General features: G+C 38.4%; 2 protein-coding genes and 1 long non-coding RNA gene across 3 annotated transcripts; 1 reads left to right on the top strand and 2 right to left on the bottom strand.

Moving 5' to 3' along the window:
- Positions 1–972: 972 nt before the first annotated feature.
- On the bottom strand, positions 973–7323 carry LOC130738508 (DEAD-box ATP-dependent RNA helicase 10). The gene is made up of 14 exons (XM_057590497.1): positions 7081–7323; positions 6750–6905; positions 6278–6407; positions 6083–6152; positions 5923–5985; positions 5634–5708; positions 4405–4524; positions 3899–3940; positions 3119–3193; positions 2527–2673; positions 2224–2361; positions 1895–2006; positions 1725–1813; positions 973–1354 (listed from the first exon to the last, which is right to left on the bottom strand). The coding sequence occupies exons 2-14, from the start codon at positions 6889–6891 to the stop codon at positions 1229–1231; spliced, it is 1329 nt and encodes a 442-aa protein (XP_057446480.1). The 5' UTR covers positions 6892–6905; positions 7081–7323; the 3' UTR covers positions 973–1228.
- Positions 7324–10390: 3067 nt separating this feature from the next.
- On the top strand, positions 10391–13087 carry LOC130736719 (protein FAR1-RELATED SEQUENCE 5-like). The gene is made up of 2 exons (XM_057588510.1): positions 10391–10444; positions 10562–13087. The coding sequence occupies exons 1-2, from the start codon at positions 10391–10393 to the stop codon at positions 13085–13087; spliced, it is 2580 nt and encodes an 859-aa protein (XP_057444493.1).
- A 5603-nt stretch (positions 13088–18690) lies between these two features.
- On the bottom strand, positions 18691–22180 carry LOC130735491 (uncharacterized). Its single transcript, XR_009018473.1, has 3 exons — positions 21789–22180; positions 19256–19344; positions 18691–19168 (listed from the first exon to the last, which is right to left on the bottom strand). It is a non-coding gene; the product is annotated as an uncharacterized LOC130735491 (long non-coding RNA).
- Between the last annotated feature and the right edge of the window lie 974 nt (positions 22181–23154).

The raw sequence follows: 23154 nt of genomic DNA, 5'->3' as shown, positions 1-23154 counted from the left end.
GTTAAAAAAAATTTCAATTTTTTTTTCAACAAGATAATTCAGTTTAAAATTAAAAAAAAAAATCAGGCGGACCAATACGGAAACGCCACGTGTCCCACCATATCCCCAGCCGTTTCTCTCTCTCCTTTCCATTGCCACTCACGCACCCTGTCTGCGCGTGTGGTGCACGCGCCAAGGGAGGGCCACTCGCGCGTTGACACGTGGCACCGGTCTCAGCTCTCAACAATGTTTAGCCCTCTCAACATCTCACTCCTCCACCTCATCCTCAACAAACTCTCAACAACCACTACAAACCCTCAACAACTCTCAACATCAACTCTCAACAACCATTGCAAATGGTCTTAAGAGATTAATTTTTATGACTGACAGTGTAAAAAAATGTATACATTCATTCAATCACATCCTTCAATTTCTTATTTTAGATATTATTACATTTAAAATTAATTATGAGCTAGCAAAATGGAGGAATATGATTGAATTCTCCATTAGCAGAAGCCACAGTTGTTTTGGTGTCTAACAGAAATTATGGAGTTAAATTTTTGGTATCCAACAGAATTTCAATCCTTTATTGCAGTGACAAAGTTCTGTGCAAAATACCGTCCCTTCTATAGGTGTACTTCATCAAGGACCACTTTTGGTTAAAGTAGATTTCCTTTTAGTTTCTAGACTCGTGAAGCAAAGATGTTTTATCTGTGCAAGGGTTGGCAATCATTCATACTCAACTTTCTCTTCTATTTTAATTCACTTTTTTTCTCTTTCGTATCAAATCAGTTCTCATATATCTCATTTCTCTTTTTTTTTTCCTTCTCTTTAGGTGTATGTGTTTTTTAACGGTCAAACTTCCCCTCTAGGAATTTGATCTCTAAATCTTCCTCACCCCAGCTCTTCAGATGTATGTGAGATTAAAGCGTAAACATAAACATATTGTTTAAGGGGTTGTATTATCTGGAGTGGAGTCAGAATTATAAAATCTTATCATACAATCACAAGTCAAATTGAATCCTTACTATCAAATTGCATGTTAAAATATGTTGATACACTGACAGTGAGTTTATCCACTAAAATAAATAAATAAACCCATTTATGATAGAACCACTTAAAAAAGGATAGCTAAGAAATTTCAAAAAATAGATACCCAGTGGATCACAAGTCGTACGGAACATCAGTCTTTTCATGGCTTTTTTTAATTCATCCTATTAGTGATTCACTAATCTGCAATGATATGATCTCATCTTCTTCTAAACTTTTTGGATGATTTTCCTTCCTTGAGACCCAAGTACTTGTCAATATCCTCCTCAGCTAAATCATCTTCACCTCCTCTTCGTTTCTTCTTCCCTCCAGCTTCCTTCATTTTCTTAACAATTAAAAACACAATAAACACATGAGTACTTAGAAAAACAATTGAAGAGCATAAAGATTGAACAACTTCAAATGTTTCATCAAAATTTACTAATTTCAGAAATAATCACAAGCTCGAGTATCTTTATATGCAAAAAGTTGTTTTCAACCATCATAATTTTGCTAGCACTTAAAAACTAGATTAAGAAAATACTGGAAACCTCATTACCACGTTACTTGTATTGTACCCAATGAAAATGAAATTCAAATAAGGTAGGTAAAAAAACTTCCACTTCCCACAAACCTCCCCAACTTATTTTTTCTCTACAAAATAAATGGACAGAAAAAATAGTTTAACATGTAACTGAGCTCAATAAAAGTCTTACCATCATTGCTAATCTTTTGGCCTCACCAACACGCTCTTCCAAAAGCAAAACTTCCACTTCTTGGGCAGGATACTCTGGTAGCTTCTTGCCTGAAATACACTTGCATTTGTTATTTATTGAGAAACTTTCATTACTTAATGTCAAAAAAAAGCATATCATGTACTACTTACCTATAAGCTTCTCTATTTGAATATACCACTCCAGTTCATATTGATTCACAAGGGAAATGGCAACCCCAGAGCGCCCTGCACGAGCAGTTCTTCCAACGCGATGTATATAATCCTGTAGTTCACAACATCAGAATTCAGTTAATATTAAATCTAAAAAATTCTAAAAATTTTCATCTCCTTTCATAGTCCAAGTACTTGAGTCATGTATAACCATAAAATTACTAACAAATTCCTATAGTTACATTAACTTAACTGCAAACTTTTGATTAAATATAATTGTAATAAAACATGTCAATATATGTATAAAAGTAAATCATAGCACATCTTACTTTGGAGTTTGTGGGAATGTCATAGTTAATCACCATATCGACCGTTGGAATATCCAGTCCTCTACTAGCTACATCAGTACAAAGGAGAATATTGCACTCCCCCGACTTGAACTTATTCAACGCTCCTAGTCTCTTCGACTGTCAAAAGATTATAAATAAAAATTAGAGATGCTCCATTGGCACACACCAATCATTAAGGTGACAGAGACAATCACTTCCTGCACCCCCAATAGGACCCTCCCATACCAAGGAAAGACGACAAATTTAGAACAAATTCCAATACAAGATTTCTAGAACAATTACTTGGCTCATATGACCATTAATTGGAATGGCTTTTAGACCCAGATTCCTAAGAATCAAAGCCAGGAGCCGGGTTGAATCGCATGTCCGAGTGAACACCATTGACGTACTTTCAGCCATTTCAGTGAGAATATATACAAGGTAACAATCCTGTAAGACAAACAATTAATAAGCTGTCATCACAAGCATGAAAGATAATAGTCATGATTCATTAAACCCAAAATGCATGAATTTGTGTTAATTCTATTCCAAATAGCAAATTTATTATAAGTTTAAAACACAGTCTAATAACATGATGCAAATATCAGATGTTTTAAAAGGAAAATGGTGCCAACTTCATGAAATTCTTTCACAACATTATATCTTTGAAGACCTCACTGAAAACTTAGCTGTGGCAAAATAACAGAGACTTCGTTTCAATGATATGCTTCATTTAAAAAATGGAATGTAATTCTATGACATTTCAAATAATTTTGTAAAGTAGTAATTACGCAGCCTTCATTGGGCCAAGAACCCATGAGTAGTAAGAAATTCAATGTATGATGTAGCCAAGACATTTTTTAAATCCAACATTTTTTAACAAGAGAGCAGAAACCTTGTGTTTGGCAGGCAAGAAGCGATACTGCTGCTTCAATGTGTCAACAGTGGAATACTTAGATGCTGCTTCAATCTAAATTGAATAAACAGAAAAATAGTTAATAATATCAGGAAGACACACACACACACACATATATTACACTTCCCTCCTCTAAAAAATGCTTCAACTATACAGTCTTCCCCTCTAACTTTAAAAATTACATTCCCCTTCCTAATAGATAAATATGCCGCACTATAATGTGAATGAACCACTTATGTTCGGATACCCGTTAGCACTCACTTTGAGACAAAAAGTGAACATAACAATTCTTATGGATCGAGAATTTTCCTTCACACTAACTCAACTGGCATCCAAACACACTTAGTGGTGGTGAGATACTGTGCACTCAAGGACATCCTTTTTCCCTTTTTGTGCAGCTTTGAGTATCATCTGCAGCTAATTTTCCACACCCTATTATTATTCACTTCAGGATTTCAAAAGATGACATGAATTTGAGAGCCATTTAATATCAACTTTCAAACTTCTCCCGAAGTTTTCATTTCTTTTCATGTCTAGTAGAGGTACTAGCTGCCCTTGACACTAAAAATCACATAGAGAGGGAGGGACAGAGGAGGGAGAGAGAGCTAAGAAGCTTGTTCACATTAAATTATTAAAATAGACAAAAGTGTAACGAATAAAATCTTTAAGCGGAAGGGAGAATAAATTTTGAAATAGAGGGGAAGGCGGTATAATTTAAACATCACTCAAGTAAAGGGTATTTAGACATTACAGATGTACCTTCACAGGATTCCTTAAACAAACCCTTTGGAGCTTCTGGACCTGCAACAGCAAGAGTGCAACTTGCTCTATTAGCAACATAAAATTATAAATGAGTACAAGACTACAAGTAAACAATCAAGTATCTGAAGTGTATAAGCAGCACACAAAAACCATTTTGTTCATTATCAATATATCATTTCAACAGTTCTCAATGGAGCAACTGTATGTTTTCATGTCAAAATATAAGATATTAGGCCTAAAATCATATGATTGAATGTTTTTTTAAATCTATTTAAAAATAAAAAGATATAAACCAAGTTCCAACAACCAGATCTTATGCTATAACCTTACAAGATTTTTCAAAGGGCCTATATCCAATAGGTTCCATATCTTAGAATATGTACAAAAAGGACTTCACTTGCTTACTTAGAAATCATATATGGCCAATGCCAAGAACAAAAAAATGTCAAAAATAAATAATATATTTAGTAAGTATGCAGTAATTAATAAACCTTCATATATACCTTCTTAGTCATAGTAGCAGAAAATAGAAATGTTCTCCGCTCACGTGGAATCGCTTGTAAAATCTCATTAAGTGATTCCTCAAAGTCCTCATTCAACAGCCTGTCTGCTTCATCCAAAACCTGCTCAAAACTCAGTAGTCAGGCTAGTCTGATTATATGTATGTTCTGAATATGAGGATGGGCACGTGTCATGGTAGACAGCAAAATAGATTATTTAAATATATCTATTTGTAAAATCTACAAACAAGTCCAAGCATCCATCAATGCAGAACACAAGGTGTCCTACAACGAAATGACATGTTCAAATCAGCAGTTAATTAGCTTTATACATAACTGCATAACCGTGTAAGATATACTTAAACCAAAGCAGAAACATGCATGTCTCAACAATAAATCAAACTAACATCAATTAAAAAACCATATTCAAATAATCAAATTCTCCAATCAAATAAATGTCACAGTTTAGCTACATGAACAACGAATTCTCAGTCACAGTTCTAAATATATTGACTACAAACAATGACTAGTGAAGACTTCTTCAATGAAACAAAATAGGCAGATCAAACTTACCATGGAAAAAAGAAAACTGAGTGGGAAGATTATGCATAAAGTGAACTAAACTTAAACTATGCTTTTTTGGAACACACAAATACGGGGAGAGAGGAGAGAGAGAGAGAGAGAGAGAGAGAGAGAGAGAGAGAGAGAGGATTATAGAGATCAGAAAAGTTGAGGAGGGCATTTAAAGGCAATAGAATTGTCCTCATGTTTGGTTCGACGAAAAAAATTGTTATTTAGTGTGAAAGTAATAATTATGTTTAAAAACGGTTGTATTTTGCCTCATCAACCAATCATCCAAGTCTGGTCATAATAGGAGTCAGGTACACAGCAAAATTCTGTTCCAATGGAACTGAAATTTGTCATACGTTTGTCTCAATCCACAAATTGTATCCGGACAAACAGTAAAATTTTCCATCACTAATGTAAATTGAAGCATAGTAAATCTAGCCACATGCCTTTCATTTCACATGAAAATTATTATTTAATTAATTAAAGTAAATCCGGCTCAACATGAGAAATTTTCAGTTTTGCTGCAAAACAATAGTATTCATAACCATTTAAAAACATTCACCAAAATGCATCAAGAAAAAACCAATAAGACTAGAATAAAGCATTAAACTAACATGAATACTAAAACCTGAACTTAAATCAAAGCAATGTAGAAATCTTACCAAGTATTTTAGTCGAGAAAAAGAAAATCCTTTGGTGTTTTTTAGGTGATCTAAAACTCGTCCAGGCGTCCCAACCTGCAAGAGTATGACTTTGATATAAGTAAAAATAAACACAGAAAAAAATACTGCATTTCCTCAGCAAAACATAGGTAAATGTCTTATCCACAATTCCACATATGCAAGAATATATTTTGGATATCAATCAATCATTACCCCAAGTCCCCAATAACTCCTGATGTACGTCAATAAAGTGAATTCAAAGCATGGCTACAACAATTGTAACACTTACAATAATATGAGGTTGCTTAGCTATCTTGATTGATTGCTGTACCATGTCTATCCCGCCAACTAGCTATAGAAAAAAATGTCAAACAGAACAAACTTTAAGCTATGCAGTAAAAAGGAAGCCGTCATGCTTAAAGAAGTCCAAAAAGCAAATTAGAACTCACCACAGCGCACTTGACACCAATTTCAGAACCTAGAGCTTCAAACTGCTCAGCAATTTGAATAGCAAGCTCTCTAGATCAAAGAAAATGGTGAAAAACAGAAGGAAAATACTAGTTACATATCAGTCAAAACATTCACTTTCAGTAGAACTTGAATTATATGAAAATCAAATCATGATAATTATTAGAGTATCAAACCTTGTGGGAGACATCACACAAGCAAAGAAATGATTCGGGCGAGGCGCTTCTAAGAGGGCATGCAATATGGGAAGTGCAAAAGCTCCAGTCTTACCAGAACCTGTTTGAGCAAGTCCAATGACATCCTTTCCTGTGAAAACACAAAACCACAAAGAATAACCAACAATTTAGTAGAGTTTAAGCACCATTAATATCATGCAACCCTCCAGAACTGATGTAGTAAAATATTAATGCAATGAACTAGAACAATATAAAAAAATAATGCCCAATATCCAATATTCATCAAGTCCCTCATAATTATTGGGTTTTGGGTTTTGTGATTTTCGGGATACGGCTTTTGTTGTTGTTGTTGTATCCACTAATCATCAAGGTCATATAACAATCATTATAATTATGCAACCTTTCTCTCTATCTATCTGTTTCTATTTGACAAATAAAATTCTACTTGAAAACCGCAGAGATAAGAATTAACCTTGCAGCGCAAGAGGAATGGCTTCTGCCTGTATCTTCAATGGGGTTGTCCAACCCAATTTTTCACAAGCTTCTACCAATGAATCGGGCAAACCCAAATCCTTAAACGATTTCGACACTTCGATTTCGTTCTCTTCTTCCATTCTCGGTTTCTAACCTGTGAAGAGGAATTGCAAAGCTCACATACCAAGTGAATATACTTGCAAATAAACAAAAAAAATGCAGAAGACACGAACAATGAAAGTAGAGAACTATGCATACGAAGTTAGTAAACTGTGTTAGCAAATTGGAAACCCTAACAAACAGAGAATAGCATAAACCCTAAAGCATACCTTGCTTTGATTCACCTACAGTGCAGTTTCTTCACTCTTCACTCCGTGAGCCGGTGAGCTCTGAGGTCCGGTGGCGGCAGGAAAAGGCGGCCGGAGAAGAGAGGCGAAGCGGCGGCTAGCAGTGGAGCTTTCGAGATGGCGCGGCGGGAAAGGAATGGGTAACTTCCTTGATGCTGGTTCTATATAGGTATTGGAGCGGCGCGACGGAGATATGCGTGGGGTTTTCTTAATTTCTTGTGGGAAGTAAAAAAATATAAAGAAAAAATGATGTGAATTTAGAGGATAAAAAGGGGAAAATCTAAGGGCCCGTTTGGTGCGACGTATAGTATAAGACCTGATAGTATAAGACCTGATAGTATTAGACATGATAGTATAAGCCTTGAGAACTTTCTTATACTATCCAGCGTTTGGACATACTCTGTATAATTTACCATATCGTTTAAATTAATGCAATTTTATGTTTAATAAAATATTGAACAATGGTATATAATAAAAATCAAATATGGAGGTGATTATAACGGTGGTGGCAGTGGTGATGGAAGTAGTGGTAGGTTGGTGGTGGTGGTGGCAATGGTGGTAGGTTGGTGTTGGTGGCGGTGGTGGTGACAGTGGAGATAGGTTGGTGGTGGTGGTGGCAGCGATGGTGGTTGTGGTGGTGGCGATGATAGGGTGGTGGTGGTGGTGGTGGTGGTAAGGCGGTGGTGGAGGCAATGGTGGTGGTGGTGGCGATAGGGTGGTGGTTGTGGTGTCGGTGGTGGCAATAGAGTGGTGACGACGATTATGGTGGTGGTGGTGATAGGGTGGTGGTTGTGGTGTCGGTGGTGGCGGTAGGGCGACGGCGGTGGTGGTGGCGGTGGCGGCAACACCGGTGGTGGCGGTGGTGGTGATCGGGTGGTGGCGGTGGTGGCAGCGATGGTGGTTGTGGTGTTGGCGATGATAGAGTGTGGTGGTGGTGGTAAGGCGGTGGCGGCTTAGTAAGGTGGCGGCGACGATGGATGGTGGAGGCAATGGTGGTGGTGGTGGCGATAGAGTGGTGGTGGCGATTATGGTGGTGGTGACGATAGGGTTGTGGTGGCGGTGATTATGGTGGTGGTGGCGGTAGGGCGTCGGCGGTGGTGGTGGCGACGACGACGGTGATCTGGTGGTGGCGGTGGTGGTGCCAATGATGGTGTAAGTTGGCAGCAATAGAGGGTAGTGGTGATGGTGACTTATACATCACAACTTTATCATGCCTTATACATCACAACCTTATCATGTCTTATCAATCACTCACATGATGGATTAAATAATACGTCATTTTAACGTATAAGGGGACTTTGATGGATAAGCTTATACAATACAATGTCATCACCAAACAATGGATAAACTCATAATGTATTGTATAAGCTTATACTATCATGCCTAATACGGCGTGCCAAACGAGCCCTAATATACACAAAGAAACCTTTGTGTAACCTTACACAAGGGGTTTACTCAAAAAAAAAAAAAGGCTTAATTGCACATTTGGTCCCCCACGTATACATTTCTCACGATTTCGATCCCCAACAAAAATTAATTGCATTTTTGTACCCCAACATTACACTCTGTTAGCAACTTTGGTTTTTCGTCCAACATTTAACAGTTTCTGGAAAAAAAAAATTAAAAACCCAGATATTCATAGAGTTTTCATCATCTTCATCATCATCTTCATTCATAACCCAGAAAATCCCCAAAATAAAAATTATCTCAAAAAAAATGAAGAAACAGATCCAATCCATCCTTCTCCACCCAGAGTTATGCCTTCTCCGTCATCAAACCTGTAACCACCCAGCAGTTCCCTAACCTTACCCAAAATCAAACCTTTAAATCTTTTTAGCCTCACCATAATGATCCTTCCCATACAGACCTAAAATTAAATCGAAACCCTCAATACCCACAGCCGTTCTCACCACTCTTCCCAATCCTTGTCGCCGATCTTCTCCACGCAGCTGCATAAATAGTGTGAAAAATGGGTATTTTTTCAGAAAGTTTGAAGCTTTATGCTGAACTATAGATGAGGTTTTGTGGTGTTGATGGAAGTTGATGGGTTTTGTTGACAATGAAATCCATTCTATTTCTTAGAAACAAAAACGTTACCTAACAATGTTAGAGTTCAAGCAATTGCTAGAATGTCAAGTTTGAGCAAAAAGGAACCACCTTTTTCACCTTTCCGCCTTGAATGAAGAAGCCCAGTGGTGGTTCCCCTTCCCCCTTCAATTCCCAAACAAATCTAAAATGAAATCCAAACCCTCAATACCCACCACCGTTCTCATCCCTCTTCCCAATCCTTGTCGTCGTTCTCACCCTTGAAAAAATTAGGTAGTTTTTCAGAAAGTTTGAAGCTTTATGCTGAACTGTAGATGTGGTGTGAATTGAAAGGGTGAATGGGTTCATAGTGGATTGTGCCCTTTTGAGTTGTAGGTTTTTTTTTTAAGTTTTTTTTTGAATTGAAAATCCTCTTCTTGCCACAGGAGAAGATGAATTTTTTGCTGAGTTTTTTTTTTGAAGTTTTTTTTTTTCTGGGTTTTTGATTGAATATCATGAAGAAGAAGATGAAGATGATAGATTTATGAGTTTTTAATTTTTTAAATGATTTTTTTTTTCCAGAAACCGTTAAGTTTTTGGATGGAATTAGACGGAAAACCGAAGTTGCTAACGGAGTGTTATGTTGGGGTACTAAAATGCAATTTATTTTTGTTAGGGACTAAAATCGTGAGAAATGTATAAGTGGGGGACCAAATGTGCAATTAAGCCAAAAAAAAACCTTACACAAGGGGTATCTGACCCCCCATTGGGAGTTTCCCTGTATTTAGATATATTTTTTTTAATATAGTATTTCCACATTTTCCCCACCAGTTTTGTAATATATAGTTTGGTCCTTTATGAATTTGTCCCATGGTTGTTGTAAATCAATGTTTGGTCATTCAATGAAAACAATGTTACTGTGTTTAGTAAAGTTAAAGCACATTTATATTAAATCTTTGTCTGGTCATTAGTGGATTTAATGACCCCCCTAAGAACAAGGTTACCTCTGATTAGTAATATAAAACACAATTTTATTAAGTCCTTCTTTGGTCATTGGTTGATTTAATGGAGTTGAGGTCATTGGATTAAAACACAATTGAAGTTTAGATGTTCAAAGAATTAGGGTTCGTGAGTTCCTCTGTCAATTTCATCACCTTCACCTCTGTATTCCCCCTTGGTCTCTCGTCTTCATCACCTTCGGGACCGTTTTCCCCGTGTTCTGAATCCGGTTGTTCCATTGTCGCGTCTTTGCTCTTTGTCGAGATTGATGACGTCGGATTCGCTAGAGTCTCGTTCGAACTCTCGAAGTGAACAAATTGAGGTATGTTTTGATGCTTTTCCCATGAAAGTGCTTTTATGCTTTCCAGAATTTCATCCCTTTCATTGTTTGGGGAACCTTATTTCCTATTTTGAGCCCGATTAGTAAATTTATTTTCAGGATGTACAACAGATTACACCTGGGATTGAAGAAATTGAAGTGAACTCGGAGATTATGCTGGATTCGAGTTCGAATCAATTTGTGCAAGATAAGCTGGACAATGATCGGGCTCGCAAAGAAGAAGAGGAGGAAGATGGTTATGGCTCAGTGGATGAAGATGGTTCTGGCTCAGTGGATGAAGATGTTTATGGTTCAGAGGATGGAGATGGTTGTGGCTCAGAGGAGGAAGATGGGTCTGGTTCAGAGGAAGAACGAGATGCGTCTGGCCAAGAAGAAGAGGAAGGATATGGTACTGGGGAAGAAGAAGATAGTGGGTCTGACGAAAAAAAAGAGGTCGAAAATGAAAATGTCCGTGGTCAACAGAGTGTTGAGATTCCAATCAATGGTTTAGTAGACATGGGCGAAGTAAATTTCAAGGAGTTAACAGTGAATGATTTAATTAGATATCACTTTCCGAATCGTGAGGTGGGATTCCTGTTCTACAGTTGGTATGCAAGGATGCATGGTTTTGCTGCTCGTAAGTCCAGGACATTCAAAAACATGAAGGGTGAAGTTCTTCAACAGTCATTTGTTTGTTTTAGGGAAGGTAAAAGGAAACAGACTTCTGCAGATTGTTTGAAGCGGAAGCGTTTTCCCAGAAAAGATACCAGATGCAGTTGCCATGCTCATTTGCAGTTGCACATTGACAATGAGGACAAAATATGGTATGTTAGATCTATTTATGATGAGCACAATCACACACTGATTAATATGAGTTTGGTTGGTTTGATACCTTCACATAGGAGGATGAATGAGGCTGATATATTGCAAATGAATAACATGACAAAAGTAGGTGTTAGTACTCCACTATCCTATGGTGTCTTTGCGAACCAGATGGGAGGGTATGAAAATGTCCCATTTAGCATGAAGAATATGTATTTTGAACAAGATAAGCAAAGGAAGAAAGATGTTGTTGATGCTAGAGGTGTCCTTAGCTATTTACGTTTGTTGAAAGAGTCTGATCAAAACATGTTTTGGTGTCATACTGCTGATGAGGATGGAAGGCTTGATAAACTGTTTTGGTGTGATGGTTGCAGCAAGGCCAACTATTCTATATTTGGTGATGTTTTGGCATTTGACGCAACATACAAGAAGAATAAATATAGGCGTCCGTTGGTCATATTTTCTGGCGTCAATCATCATAATCAAACTATTGTCTTTGCTTCTGCCTTAGTGTCAAATGAGAAAGAAGAGACTTATGTTTGGTTGCTTCAAAAGTTCATGACTGCTATGAATGGAAAAGCCCCAATTTCTGTTATCACTGATGGTCATGTGCCAATGAAGCACGCTATCCAGAAAGTGTTCCCGAGAGCGCATCATAGGTTATGCGCATGGCATCTTTTGCGGAATGCAAACAGTAATGTTTCAGATCCTAACTTCATTTCCAAGCTTACTAGGTGTATGCTATGGGATTTTGAAATAGGAGAGTTTGAGGAAAAGTGGACTGAGATGATTGTTGAATGTGGAGTAGAGGACAATGAGTGGGTTTGGGAACTGTATGAGAGGAAGAAGATGTGGGTTGTTGCACATATGCATGGTGAATTTTTTGCAGGGTTTAGGACTACATCAAGAGTGGAGGGCCTACATGCACAAGTTGGTAAGTTTGTTAACTCTTGGAACAACCTTACTGATTTTATGCATAATTTTAATCGATACCTTAGTTATCAACGATTTAGAGAGCTTGAAGCTGATTTTGCTTCCCTTCACGGTGATCATGTACCTCAAACTCAATTGAGAAAACTAGAAAGGTCAGCATCAAATTATTACACTAATAACATCTTCAAATTAGTTTCAAGAGGTCTTCAGCGGTCTTTGATACTAAGGGTGACAGTTTACAAGGAAACATCGACGTGCATCATTTACTTTGTGTCCAAGTACTGTATGTCTGGTAGGAAGTGGACTGTTTCTTGGTGGCGTTCTGGCATGGAATTTAAGTGCTCATGTTTGAGAATGGAATCACACGGTATTCCATGTGATCACATTCTAGCTATGCTAACCTTTCTAGATTTGGTTGAAATACCAAAGTCTCTGGTGCTTAATAGGTGGACCAAATTTGCGAAGGAATCTATTGCTGCCTTTGGAACTCAGCCACGACCATGGGACCCGCTGACTTTGTGCAGATTTTCTGCTTTGACTGAAAGTTGCAGGCGTATGTCGAAGGCAGCTTGCCACACACCTGAGGCATTCAGTGAGACAAAAGCTATTGTCTTGGCTCAATGCCAGAAACTTGAAGCGAATAGTGCATCGCAGCCAAAAAGTGCATTGCAGCCAAGCATTGCATCGCAGCCAAATGTAAACATTGCAAGTGAGGTGAATGATGAAGAAGAGGAAGGTGAAAGATATTTACAGAACCCACCAATGCCTAGTAGGATGGGAAATAGTGGTGGTGCAATGAATGGAAGAGGAAGAGGCCGTCGTAGCAATCGTTGTGGTATTTGTGGAGTTGTCGGACACAATCGAACATCTTGCAATAGGCATACACAGTGAGGTATGTTATTTCTACAACTGAGATTTTATTCAATCCACAAATGAATAGTACACTTTTATCTAATTGATAAACATTTTAATTTCAGGGGTACTTGAATGAAGATTTATGTTTGCAGTACTTGAATGAAGAATTGTTTAAGGAGTGCGGTTGGTGGGGAGCTTGTCCTATCTTCAGTTGTAGTAGTAGTAGTTTATCGTAGTAGTTTATCCTATGTAATTGCAATTGTACTCTTTCTTGGTTTGATTGCTTTATGTGTTCGAAGGGTTTAATCCCAATGTTCTCAAATCATGTTTAACATTTGTAGAAGTGTGTGACACTTGGTTATGTATGGCTCTACATTCATGTTTAAATTTTATATGTCAATGGACCTTGAATATTAGGTTCATATTGTCTTTTTCTGTTATGACTTGTACTGCACATACCATTTGAAACTACTCTTCATAGGCATGCAACATGTGTTATTTATATGATTGGGCAGCACAGGTCTACCTTGTAGATTCAAGATTTGCAAGCATTTGTTTAACAAAGTAGTTACATAGATTGAATGGATACGCAAATGGTCAGTGCTTTGTGAAAATATGTTGTTAATACATAGGCAGAGTGGATACACAACAGGTCATGATATGCGTTCATCATCTACATATAGGTTATTAGCATTTGGTTGCATAATTCAGAAGCTTTAAGTAGGCATTCCAGAAAGTTTTTGCAACTTGCATAATTTGTAATTTAATGGAGACCATTCGGATTGAATGGAGACATATGAAGGTCTACTAAATCCATGCAACTGAATCATAATTATAGGAAATGGTTAACTACACCCAAATACGTGTAGAGTAGTCTGTGCGAAATAAGAAATGCAATCTATCTAAATGATTAGTACAAAAAAGATGGAGCACATCCCACTACAGTGTGGTGTCTAAGTTACATAGCATAAAAAACTCCTTGACATTTGACTCCACTTGCAAGTCTTTAAGCAATCTGGGTCCTGATGTACTTCCAGTATAAGTTGCTTTGAAGGATGACTTTAAGCCTTTCCTCATTGTGGTATCCAGTCAGCAACTTCATAAGAGTACGCATCCTTGTTTTGCCTATGTTCAACTGTAAGTAATTGAAATAAATGATATTAGAAGTGCATCATGGATTTTGTCAAGTGTAGAAGAAGTCAAATGTTCTCACATCACAAGTAATCAGTGGACTAAAGTCTTCTTCCATCTGAAGCCAATCCATCACATAAACTGCAGAGTCCTCACTGCATAAATGAGCATGATTTCAATAAGTCATAAATACTTATTTCAATAAGCCAATCCATCACATAGAAGGGTGTGATTATGTTAATTGAATCAGCGTTGAGCCTACCTTTTACCGCAGTTAGGTATTCCAGTTGGCTCTTTGATCTCCCAAGTCTTCAATTTAGATGCAAGATGGACCAAATGCCTAGAGTATGTGCCCGTGCTAACCATTTCCGAGATGGCAATAGTCTTGTAATAAATTGAAATGTGTTCATTTGGGTAAGGCTCAAAGCTGTGGCATGAAGCTTAACACAGTATACATAGGGACAATAATTAAAAAATTTGTACCACAAGTTTAATAGTTTCCTTCCTCTTCATGATATCCATATAGCCTAGATAACTATCAAGGTGGTAAACAACTTCATCTTGAAGGCAGATCACCATCAAATACTAGTGGCCTTGTTCATCTCTAAGTGGCACATAGACCTAATTTGTATGGATGGAAAGAAAAGAACTCAGATAGTGACATCCAGAATGACATTGGAATAACAAATTATGTATAATTGATTAACTTACATATCTAAGATAATCCACAGACTTCAACCATATATCACAATGTGTTTCACTCAATTAACTAATTGTGAGCCCATTGAACACATCATCCTGTATGTAGTGGAAAAGGATGTCAAACTAAATTGTGACAATCTGAATGTCCTACCCGAAATTTAAACTGTATAAAAAGTTCAACACACATACCACGAAAGAGGGTGGTAATGCCCAAACTATCTGAAATGTGGCGTGATGTTGGTTGTGTGTTATTTTCATTGTCAGCAAGGTGATTATCTGCATGCCATGATTTTCAATTAGTTTATGCAAAGGTAGCAGTACAAAATCAAATAAACAATTTTAGAAGATTTAGTTAGACCTCAGGTGATATTTCCATTCTAGGGCAGAAGCAATGGAGGTCCAATCTGTTGACTTTCATATTTCCAATTCGAAGTAGCACCTCCCTGCTTAATGATATTGTACTACCATTAGCTATAATTCAGGTCATCCTATTATTAAGTAATTGAAATGGTTACATGGAGTCCAGTTCTGGATGAAAGACATAGCAAGCCAATATAACCTCAGACCTGAGTAATAGCATATCCCCTGTTGGTGGGAAATTGGAGAGGATACCCTGCATGAAAATAGAGTACTTTGATGTTAAACTAAAATAAAAAATTAAGGTTCATGTCACATGTAGCAAGGTTAGATCAACAAATTAAAAACCTCAGGCAAGGTTTCTCCAGACGGAGGTTCTGGAGCCTTGATTACTCCTACGGGTGTCTTTGACTTGGGTCCATTTTCATTTGGGGTACTCTCAACATGCTGACTTTGCTCTGGGCTATTAAAAAGCTTCCTCCTGTTTGACATAGAAGATTCTTCCTTCCGATATGCCCCTATGAGGGCCTGTACATGCAAACAAATGAGGTTCAAGAACTCATTGTTATATAAAATTGATGTTTATAAACGTGATATACAACATCAGTTGCCTGAGTAGGGCTAGGAACTTGTGAAGTCTTAGCTACTTTGTTTAGTGGTGGAGTGCCCCATCTAAGAGGTGGTGTTGCTTGACCAACCTCCTCTTGTTTGCAAGAAACGTTTTCATCATCAGCACTAGCGGGCACGGTGGTAGAAGAGGGATATTTCTCTAACGATAAGACCAACAGCTGCATGTCTCCAACTCGTTTCTCCAATGCTTGAATACTAGCTTTCATGCCCTACAAAAAATAAAAGGCTATTAATTATTTTCATGGTGGGACAATGATTGGCCGACAATGATACAATACATTTAATGGCTACAAATGTGTACCATACCTTGTTCTGTAACAAGGTTTCGCAACTAAATCTCCTAGTGCCTTAAAAGCAACATTAATTTGATTGATTTCGTGCTTCAAGTCAAGCTCTTCCACTGGGTGCAGCTTCTTCATTTTGTCTCTACTGGTGTTTGCAGCCATTTGGGACAAGGGTTACAACTGGGGCCTTTCAATGGAAGGAGACGGGTAAGGAACCAAAAGCACTTGGATAAGATTAAAAGCAATGAACCCTTTTTCGATTGTTGGTCAGTAACTAGTCTTCACAGTAGGTCCCGATGGGTTCATCCTCGCTCTCTCAGTGTTTTGTTGCTTTGTGAATCACTTGTCTCAGATGTGAGCCCCTATAAGCATTGCACTTACACGAGTCATTGCCCTGTCATTGTCATACAAGCCTGTCACGTGGTAGACAACACTAAACCCTTCCATCACGAGTCTTTAGTTGTTGTACTTGGGGATACCCTACTACCTGCCCTACATGCCTCCAAAAAATCTCCCAAATTTTAATTCAAATTTCAAATCCCACCATCTTTTCAAATCCCACCATCTTTTAAAAATGAAATTATTGCAAAATAAAATTAATTATTGCAAAATTAATTAATGTTTATTATGCAAATTATAATATGAAGTCATTAACTTCAAATCCCACCATCTTTTAAAAATGAAATTAATTATTTCAAAATTAATTAATATTTATTATGCAAATTATAATATGAAGTCATTAATGAAACACTTGTATGCAAATCTGGGGATTTTTATCTATGAACAAAGAACGCAGTTTCAAACAAAAAAACCCAGGAAACATAACAATCCTTCTTATGATATTAAGTCATTCATGTAGATTTGTTGGTGTAGAGGACAACATGGTGCAAACATAACAATGGATTGCCAGAAAAATCAAACATAACTAAGGGGATCCCATTCGCATACTATGCTTTTCATCTTTCAAAGTTCCAGTAATACTTAATAGACTACCACTTGAAAGAACAACATTTGAAACAATACAACATTGAATGTCCATGAAATTAGCAACAGGAGGTTCTTTTGCTTTACAATCCTTCTTTCTTCCTCCAACCTCTTTTCAACCTCTTCAATCTTTTTGGTCCACATCTGAACCGCACTAGCAGAGCATGTACATGGTCCACTAGTTGAAGCAGATGTTGGGACTGCTGAAGAAACGGTTTCGGCGAAGGTTGCAGCCGAAGTAGATCTAAGTTCTTCGCCTTCGATCCATTGGAAAAAACCACAATCGCCCTCGTTCTACCATAGTAGCCATAATTAACAATATATTAGTTAATATTGATGAAAAACGATCCAACGAAAGAGAATAGGATGCACAGAACCGTTGAGCCATTACCTTCCAATGAGGACACCGACGAAACCATTTGCCAGGATTTTTGTCTGTTCCAGATTTGTAGGTTTTGACAAATTCCCCGCACTTGCATCTTTGTCTCCCTCGTTGTTCTCCCCTTGAGGTTGAAGCAAGGGCTGTGGGGGTAGCCATGAAACCTGAAACTACAGTCGGAATAGAAGATGGGTTTTCTATGTGTTCTACAGAATATCCCCAAAATAAAGTGCTGGATGTGGGAGTTCATGTCTCGAAATAGGTTTTACAATATTGAATTAAAATTAGGGATGCAAGTAATTAAATATAAAAGTAAAATTAGGGGGATCATAACCTAATCCCACCCTCCGTTAGCCTAATCGGGTGCCTCGTTGGTCCCGAGTTCAAGAAAGGTTGAGACTTTTGGTTCGAAACCAACATCCTAACCTAATCCCACCCTCCATTAGGCTAATCGGGTGCCTCGTTGGTCCCGAGTTCAAGAAAGGTTGAGACTTTTGGTTCGAAACCAACATCCTAACCTAATCCCACCCTCCGTTAGCCTAATCGGGTGCCTCGTTGGTCCCGAGTTCAAGAAAGGTTGAGACTTTTGGTTCGAAACCAACATCCTAACCTAATCCCACCCTCCGTTAGCCTAATCGGGTGCCTCGTTGGTCCCGAGTTCAAGAAAGGTTGAGACTTTTGGTTCGAAACCAACATCCTAACCTAATCCCACCCTCTGTTAGGCTAATCGGGTGCCTCATTGGTCCCGAGTTCAAGAAAGGTTGAGACTTTTGGTTCGAAACCAACATCCTAACCTAATCCCATCCTTCGTTAGCCTAATCAGGTGCCTCGTTGGTCTCGAGTTCAAGAAAGGTTGAGACTTTTGTGTAGAAACCAACATCCTAACGAGTTTAATATTATCAACTGCCAAATATTGCCCAAGTGGAAATGTTGCAGTCCCTTAACCAGTATGTCCAAGGTTTGAATCCCACTAGACCCTATTTTTCTTTGTGATATATATTTTTTATTTTATATGACGAGTTAAATATATTAAATATGCGTAAGAATTATTAAATCTCGTGCCCGTCCTAGTGGTTTGTCCTTTTCAATTTAAACACCACGACCAAGGATCGATTCCAGTTGGGATCGGTTTTTTTTCGTTTTTTATTATGACTGCATTAATTTTTCTTGGTTTCTAGTTTAACAAGCCCATAATTTTGTTTATGCAACTACAAATATTATGAATACGAAATAAGACAACAATAATCAAAACCATTCCAACAAAGAGGGGAGCCCAGCAAAGAGACATAGTCTTTTTTTATTCAAGATCAAACACTACCACAACCATAGCAAACATGACAATTTTCTAGGGATACTGGCAAGATCTGGATACATGGTTCTTAAACAGGACACTCAAACTCGATCCACAGCACAAGAAACCGTAATAACAAACACATCTTCAAAAACAGAGGGCATAATAGTGACATTATCCCCAGCTTACAGCCTGTTCTTTAACACAAAATTATACCACCCTAGGCCAAAAGAACACTGGCTTGGATTCTCACAATGCCAGACAAGCTTAATTTTGTACTGCTTCACAGCCATGTAGACCAAGATGCAGTGGGTATATTTCCTATCGAACCACATAGACACAAACCACGAAGGTATGGCCTGAAGTGAAAAATATAACACAAAATTAATTAAATATTTAGGAAACTAAGGGGGAAATGTAATTGTGTGTAAAAAACAAAAGCTTACCAAGCACTGGTCTCCACCGGCTTAAGACATAGTAATGTCCTTATTAAAGCCAGGGCCAAAGGGAAGCCGCCCAGCCCGAGTGATCTTCCCTGCAAACCGTGGATCAGTTCTACGAATCCATTCTCGAGGGTAGTTGTTTTCGTCATCAGAAGAATCAGAATCAGATGACACATAAACAACTTCAACCATTTTAAATTAGAAGGTTTCGTCTACCGTGTGTCAGTTTCGTCAGTTTGAAACTGACACACGGTGCTGCAGTTTCATTTTTCACCAATGGATATAATATTTTTTTAATTCAATGGCCAAGATTAATTAATATTAAAAGAATTTATTTGTTAAATATATATTAATTTACTAAAATACCCCTACTTCTTTCTATTTAGCCACATTATTATTTCCGGTGACATGTTCACTCCGGCCACCACCATTCCGGCGACCCACTACTTCTTCTTCCTCCACTGCTACCCTTTCTTCTCCTTCCCACTACGTCTCGCACATGTTTTAATTAACCTATGGCATCAATATTCATCATGTTGCAGCTAAAAATTAAAATCAACAATTCCAAATCTACTTTGCTCATACCAAAAGCAAAAGGGAATAGAAATCTCTGTATCGTAATGGGTATTTTCAAGTTCCAAAATTGCAACCAAAATGACATCAATTCCAGCATGATAAAGCAATTTAGCTAAATAGGGGTGCAATTGATCCATCGGTAACAATCTGAACAATCCTCTTGAACGCAAATATATTGAAATTCCAACACCCCCAAATCTGTTGAAATTCCAATCACCGCCTCTCCCACCGAAACCGCCACCGCTGCTGAAAGGACCATCTCCACCACCGCCACCGAATAAAAACCCAACATAAGCAAGAATGATGAAACAATCAGATAGATCTTATATGCATGCTGCTCGAAAGAGAGAGAACCAGAGAAGGGTTTTGAAAAAGAAGAGAGCAAGGGTCGGATCTGACTTTGGACTCTTTCATTTCGACCTCAAACAGATCGGAGATGTTGGCGGTGGCTCAGGTTTTGCAGATCGGAGATGAAGAAACTGTCTCGACGCCACCATCTTCTCCGGTCCGCCGCTACTGGTTCTGGATCTGGGTATCATGGGTGTGCGATCTTGAGTGGTGAAGGCGGAGGAGGGTGGAGGTTGCGGCGGCGGAGGAGTTGGGGTGGAAAGGGAGGAACAACAATAACAGTGTGTTGGTGGCGGTGGAAGGAGAAAGATGGAAAAATTTGAGCGAGGAAGGTTATTTTGTCTTATCACTCAAATAGTAAAACTGAAGCACCGTGTTTCAGTTTCACGGTAGGCGCAGCCAAATTAGAAGGAGAAAAGTAGAATTTGCAATTGAGATTGACAACATCCATTGACAACAACAAAAAAAGTGAGATGATCATAAGTTGAATAGGAAAAAAGTTAGAAAATCAGTGGATACAATCATGGAAGAGCGGGGAAAGGAAAAAATGAGATATTGTACTTGTTGTTTAATAAATTTGTCATGTCATTTAGCATTATTTAATTACAAAGATGAATGTTATATAGCACGACCCGTTAGGTGCACCACACGAATGATATCAAACAAGTGAAGTGAATAGGGCATATTTGTGGAGAGTGACAAGAACTTACTTCTACCGTTCTACCCATCACCTATTACCAGAGAATTTTTCGCTGAGGCATCTTTCATTGACCCATAATTTCTGGAGTTTGATAGAAAAACGTTGAAGTGAGATGTAAAAGGTAGATGAAGTGGGAGGTATATCAAAATTTGGGTAAATAGCCAACTTGGTCCCTGAATGTGTCAGCCGCCTTCATATTGGTCCCTAAATTTCTAAAATACCTCCTTCGGTCCTTGAATGTGGCAAAACCCCTTCATGTTAGTCCCTGGGTTAAAAAAAGTTGACGGACATTAACGGAAATGCTGAGTTGGCACGTTAAGGACCACTGGATATCAATTCAGTCCCTAATGTTATCGACCTAGTGTCAATTTAGTCCCAGTGAGTTGAAAAGTCAACTTCTGTCTCTATCTCACCTTTTCTTTCTCTCTTTGACTCTCTCCCCCACCCATCTCTCTCTTCCACCACCACCACAGCCACCCTTCGCCCCACCTCTCCCCCACCACCCTTCTCCTACCCCTTTCTCTCTCACCCACCAACACCTCCACCACCCTTTTGTTTACCTAATTTAATTTTCAGGACTTCCAGGATATACTTCTGTGTGTTGAAGGCTCTTCCCCTTTCTCCAATCTCCAACAGCTTGCAACCAGATAATACTGTAATATTCGTTGCAACAAAAATTCTGATATATTCACACATATATCAGCAATAAAAATACACTTTCTGAAGTTAATTTTATGCCGCTGAGCTCCAACACACCAGATCTAAGCCTTTAAATTAACTCAAATCAAGAATAGCAAAAACAAATGAAAAAATGATCATGTATACAAAAAAAAGGAAATAAAAATACTCTGAAAAATTAGAAATGCAAATTGCAAACAGATCAAAAGACGATCATGTGTTAATTTCTATTACCTCATTATGGAAAGTTCAACACATATTCATGTTTGATGAACAATTATTATTCCCCCTTCACTAATCTCCAGCACCAACCAAAAAAGAACAAATAAGGTAGCCTTTACCGAAGGGTGCTGGGGGTGGTGGTGTCGGGGGAGGGAGGTTGGAGGGAGGAAAAGGGTGGTGGAGGTGTTGGTGGGTGAGAGAGAAAGGGGTTGGAGAAGGGACATGGGGGAGAGGAGGGGAGAAGGGTGGTTGTGGTGGTGGTGGAAGAGATGGGTGGGGGAGAGAGTCAAAGAGAGAAAGAAAAGGTGAGATAGAGAGAAGTTGACTTTTCAACTCGCTGGGACTAAATTGACACTAGGTTGATAACATTAGGGACTAAATTGATATTCAGTGGCGCTTAACGTGCCAACTCAGCATTTCTGTTAAGGTCCGTTAACTTTTTTTAACCCAGGGACTAATGCGAAGGTGTTTTGCCACATTCAGGGACCGCAGGAGGCATTTTAGAAATTTAGGGACCAATATGAAGGCGTCTAACACATTCAGGGACCAAATTGGCTATTTACCCTACCCATCAAAATTTACATGTACCTAGTGTTTTTATCTAATACGTGAGGTTTAGGCTCGTGTTTTTTCGAAAGCAAAAATGAAAAGATATAAATATGAGGAGATATACACGATATTCACCCTCCTCATAACTTATATTAATATTCACTAGTGTTTTTTACCTGCGCGTTGCACGGGAAATTTGTCTATTATATTTGAAACATCAATCAATATTTTAAATTATAAAAAATTTAAGATACTAAGTGGACTGGGCGAGACCCCTGGGTCCCTCGCCCAGGAGACTTGACCTTGGGCGGGGGACGCACCATGACCTTGGACCTCCCTTCTCGAGGCCCAACTGGCCCATCTGAATAGGAAGGAGGCGCCGAAGCCCAAACTCCACCTCTATAAATAAGAGGGAAATACCAATTGTAAGGGACTCTTGGCTCATTTGAATAATAATAGTATTGAAATTCAGTTACATTTTCTCTCTCTAAGTGGTTAGAGCTTCTCTCTCTAAGCATTCTCATCACCTTCCTCATACTTTTGGTACTACCTTCATTCTCTATGTTCTAGCACGGAACATTTGGCGCCGTCTGTGGGGAACGGTAGATTTCGATTCCCGGACTACGTGGATCGTAATTCGGTGGAGTGAAGCTCGTTTCTCTGTGCGATTTCTCTCAAGTTTTTCTTGATGGATTGTGATTTGATTCCCGCGCAATTCGCAATTTGATTTCGAGAAGTTCAAGTTTTTGTGAAAACTGGTGCGATTCAGAGGCAAGTGGTTGAATTCTCGGTTCGTCGACAGAGCCTGATGGAGCCATCTCGCCGACGA

The sequence above is a fragment of the Lotus japonicus genome, chromosome 2 (assembly GCF_012489685.1).
Source record: "Lotus japonicus ecotype B-129 chromosome 2, LjGifu_v1.2".
Lineage (NCBI taxonomy): Eukaryota > Viridiplantae > Streptophyta > Magnoliopsida > Fabales > Fabaceae > Lotus > Lotus japonicus.
This window is presented reverse-complemented; position numbering and strand designations above follow the sequence as displayed.